Genomic DNA, 4,411 nt, shown 5'->3' on the forward strand with positions numbered 1-4,411 from the left:
GATTAAAGGCGTGCGCCACCACGCCCGGCCCAGGTCTCCCTATTTTAAGGGGTCTGTGATCTTGGTCAAGTGAATTCCTCATTTTCTTTCTCATAATTGGAGGAAAACAAGAAGCTATCTTGGGTTTCTCTGTATAGCGCTGGCTATCATGGAACTCACTCTGTAGACCAGGCTGGCCTCGAACTCAGAAATCCACCTGCTTCTGCCTCGCAAGTGCTGGGATTAAAGGTGTGCACCCCACCACTGCTCTGCCCAAGAATCTATCTTTATGTACAAAGTGGTTTGTGAGAAAAATCTTAAAGCAATCACTGAACACTGTTGCTTTCTCCCTGTTCTTTTCTCAGCCCGTTCCCTGGTGAGGCATGAGGGGATCAAACACCCAACCAGAACCATACCAAGCACCTGTCCTCCGCCCAACCTGCCTCCGATTAACGACGTGTCCCGGAACACTCTTCGGGAGTGGTGTCGGTATCATAACTTGAGTACGGATGGCAAGGTTAGTGCCCTCCACTTGGATTTGCTGTTACACAAACTAAGTATGAACAGATTGGTCATTTTTTTTTTTTAACTTTATTTTGTTCTTAATTTCCTTAGAAAGTTGAGGTCTATTTGAGACTTCAGAGACACTCATATTCTAAACAAGTATGCGTAAGTAACCGCTATGGTGACGGGGTGGGGGTGGGCTCTCCCTGTGGGGTGAGCTGTCTTACTGAAATTGTTCTAGGTCATCTCCCTTGAAAGCAGGGTTCCAGGCATACATTCGGGAGAACCAAATGTGTACCTGGAGCTCAGAGATCCGTCTACCCTTGCCTCCTGAGATTAAAGATGTGTGTCAAGCACACATAGCAGGATGTCTGGAAAAGGTCTCTTAAGTGTCTTAGGCTGGCCATCAAACCCCTGTGTAGATAGGAACTCTGAATGCTCCATCTTCTGCCTCCCAAGTTCCTCAATTACAGGCATGAGCCCTTGTCCCTCGCAGTAAGCTGCAAAGGCCTCCTTTACCATGTGGCCCTCCAACCTCAGCCTCTCCTGTCTAATAGCTGGGATTGTAGCCCTCCATCACTCTGGCTTCACAGGAATTGCGATTCAAAACGTAATCCAGTAAGATTATTTCATATTCAGACCCACCCGAACCCCCTGAGACCACAGTAGTTCTCCATCGCTGGGGTTTTTGTTGCTTTCAAATCTGCGTATGACAGCTAAGCATGACACACAACCTGGGATCCCAGAACTGGGAATGTGGGGGCAGTAGTGTCTACAGTTCAAGGTCTTCCTCAGCCACACAGTAAGTTCTAGGTCAATATGGGTGTCACCTCAAAACAATAAGAGGAGCTAGATGGGTGACAAACTTCAGTCCCAGTACTTGGGAGACTGAGGCAGGAGGGCAGCCAACAAATCCAAGGTCAGCCTGGGCTATAAAATTAGACCAAAAACAGGGCTGGTGAGACGGCTCAGTGGGTAAGAGCAACCGACTGCTCTTCCGAAGGTCCTGAGTTCAAATCCCAGCAACCACATGGTGGCTCATAACCATCCGTAACAAGATCTGATGCCCTCTTCTGGAGTGTCTGAAGACAGGACAGTGTACTTACATATAATAAATAAATAAATCTTTTAAAATAAATTAGACCAAAACCAAAAAACCCAAAACTCAGCACAAAAAGGAACAAAACCAAAGGAGTGATTGCACTCTTTTTTTCCTGGAACTCACTTTGCAGACCAGGCTGGCCTCGAACTCAAAAATCCNCCTGCCTCTGCCTCCCGAGCGCTCGGATTAAAGGCGTGCGCCACCACACCCGGCGATTGCACTCTTATCATCACATAGTCCAGCTTGGTCTTGAACCAGTGATTTTATCTTGATCTTCAGTTTTTTTTTTTTTTTTTTCAGTGTGTACATCATGTACCTGTGTACACACCGAGGCCAGAAGGGGGCTTTTCATATCCTATCAGTGTATCTACCCCTTTGAGGTGCTCATGTTTTCTCAGCTATTCTGAAAGCCAGCTAGCATCAACAAAAACCTGTCTCCATCCCCCTTAGGAGCTATTGTTATAGGCATTTGTTGGGGACACCCAGCTGATTATACACTGTTGCTGGAATCCTAACTCCAGTCCAGTGATTCATCCCCACTGAGCCATCTGTCCAGAGCCATCTGTGCTTTTGGTTTTAACTGCCAAAATTCTCTCTCCTTAGAGAACCAACACTGTATAGAGAAGTAGTGTTTCCAAAATTGCCACCCAGTGTGAAATGGTGAAATCTGCATACTGAGCCTGAGCACTTAGGAATACTGGTGAATTTCCTTTGCAGCATATCCCCAATACATCTCATGAGGCCAGAATGAAGCAGGGTCCCAAGAGATCCAAGATAGTCTTCAGAGGAATCGGGCCTCCAAGTCGGAAGCAGGCGAGTGGTATCCTGGAAATTCTAACTTCACCTAAGGGGTCCACGTTTGCAGCCTGGGCAAGGATTGCCATGAGAGCGGCCCAGTCAATGTCTAAGAATCGATGCCCTCTTCCCTCTAATGTGGAGGCCTTTCTGCCACAAGCCACTGGTAAGACCTCCCTAAAGATGTGAGTACCACTCTTTCAGAAGCATGGTTAACCTCAGCAGGAGACAGAAAGACAGACATAAAGTAGCAGGGGGTTAAAGTCTGAGGACTGACCTGGTATGGTGGTGCCTATGTGGAATTTCAGCACTTGGGAGGTGGAGGCTGGTGGGTCAATAGTTCAATGCCATCCTTCACTTTATGCTGAGGTCAAGGACACACCTGGGAAATGAAAGACTACCTCACAAAATGAAGCGAACCTAGAACGGATTGCTTCTCCATCTTCCTGATGTGACTCAGTGACCCCCTAACCACACGATTTTTCTTATTGTTGTTGTTACTACTTTATAACTGTGATTTTGCTACTGTTATGAATTATAATGTAAATATTTTTGGAGATACAAGTTTATCATAGGGATTAAGATAGGTGGAGGGGTTAGGGATTTAGCTCAGTGGTAGAGTGCTTGCCTAGCAAGTGCAAGGCCCTGAGTTCGGTCCTCAGCTCTGGAAAAAAAAAAAAAAAGACTGGCAGGTGGAGAACCACTGATGTAGAGGATAAATTTGACTTAGGTAAGACTTCATTTTTTTTTTTTTTTCAAGACAGGGTTTCTCTGTATAGTCCTGGCTGTCCTGGAACTCACTTTGTAGACCAGGCTGGCCTCGAACTAAGAAGTCCGCCTGTCTCTGCCTCCCAAGTGCTGGGATTAAAGGCGTGTGCCACCACCGCCTGGCCCAAGACTTCATTTTTAAGCTGAGCCTGGTGGCACATGCCTTGCAAAGACAGGTGGATCTCTGAGTTCAAGGCCAGCCTGGTCTACAGAGTGAGTTCCAGGACAGCCATAGTTACACAGAAAAACCCTGTCTCAAACAAAACAACAAACATCCAGGTGGTTAGAACTACACAGGTTCGTTATGTTGGCATCTTCTATTCCACTAATCTATAGGTCAGGGCCTCAGCACCTTAGTATAGCTCTGGAGTGTCTCTTGAAATCAGATCCCTCTAGGATCACTCTTACTATCGTTCAAGATTACACCGGCTCTCAATCTTTTATGCTCTTGTGTTTGTTATTATTATTATTATTAGTAGTAGTAGTAGTAGTAGTATTTTGAAAGTTTGGGGAGTATATTGAACCTCTGGTTTGCTTTTGAAAAGAGAACTATATATACAATATTGATTCTTCTGGTCTAAGGCCATGGTGGGGGTCACATCATTATTTCACGTCCTTGGTTCCTTTTATTCCAAAGTATGTGTGCATGAGGCAATTGTATATGAAACATTTGCCCTTGATTTAGCAGTCATGGCTCTTTTAGTCAGATCAGTACAAAGTAGTGTACTACAGACAAGTGGACTATGAGTCACAATACCTATGTCAGCTCATTGGAGAAAATGGTATTGAATACCATAAATACTGGCTACCTCTACTGTTATAGGGAAAACAAAGGTTTGTGGGGCTTGGCTCAGTGGTAAAATCTTGCTTAGCATTTGTGAGATCCTAGATTTAATCTCCACTATTGGGGAAAGAAAGACAACTAGAATACGAGTATTAACAATAAGTATATTAATATGTAAACCATTTAACAAGGTCCTGAGCGCAAAGTGAGCATTCTGCAAAGTGACTGAGAGGTTCTTGTGGTCAGAAACTGTCGTCTGACTGGTTTTCCATGCATGGTCCTCAACTTACTTTGTTCCAATACTTAGTTTTTTTTTTTTTTTTTTTTTTTAGTGTGCATTGTATAAAGAGTTTTGACAGTTTATGAGCTAGCAGAAAATGCATTGGACTTTTAGCAAAGTGTAAGAGAGCAAATTCAAGAGTAGTTGGCTGACAGGTGATGGAGAGTTGTCTTGATTTTGTTGCTTGTTGCTTTGGTTT

The 4,411-nt window shown here is 44.5% G+C and overlaps 1 protein-coding gene across 1 annotated transcript in view; it reads left to right on the plus strand.

Annotated features, from left to right (window-relative positions):
* The window catches only part of LOC110329426 (developmental pluripotency-associated protein 2-like), a 9,048-nt gene that overhangs the window by 3,096 nt on the left and 1,541 nt on the right, over nucleotides 1-4,411 (plus strand). The window contains exons 3-5 of the mRNA XM_021209033.1: nucleotides 345-496; nucleotides 595-648; nucleotides 2,303-2,565. Coding sequence (XP_021064692.1) covers nucleotides 345-496; nucleotides 595-648; nucleotides 2,303-2,565 — 469 coding nt within the window. The remainder of the gene's footprint in view (nucleotides 1-344; nucleotides 497-594; nucleotides 649-2,302; nucleotides 2,566-4,411) is intronic.

This window comes from Mus pahari, chromosome 12, assembly GCF_900095145.1.
Source record: "Mus pahari chromosome 12, PAHARI_EIJ_v1.1, whole genome shotgun sequence".
Classification (NCBI taxonomy): Eukaryota; Metazoa; Chordata; class Mammalia; order Rodentia; family Muridae; genus Mus; species Mus pahari.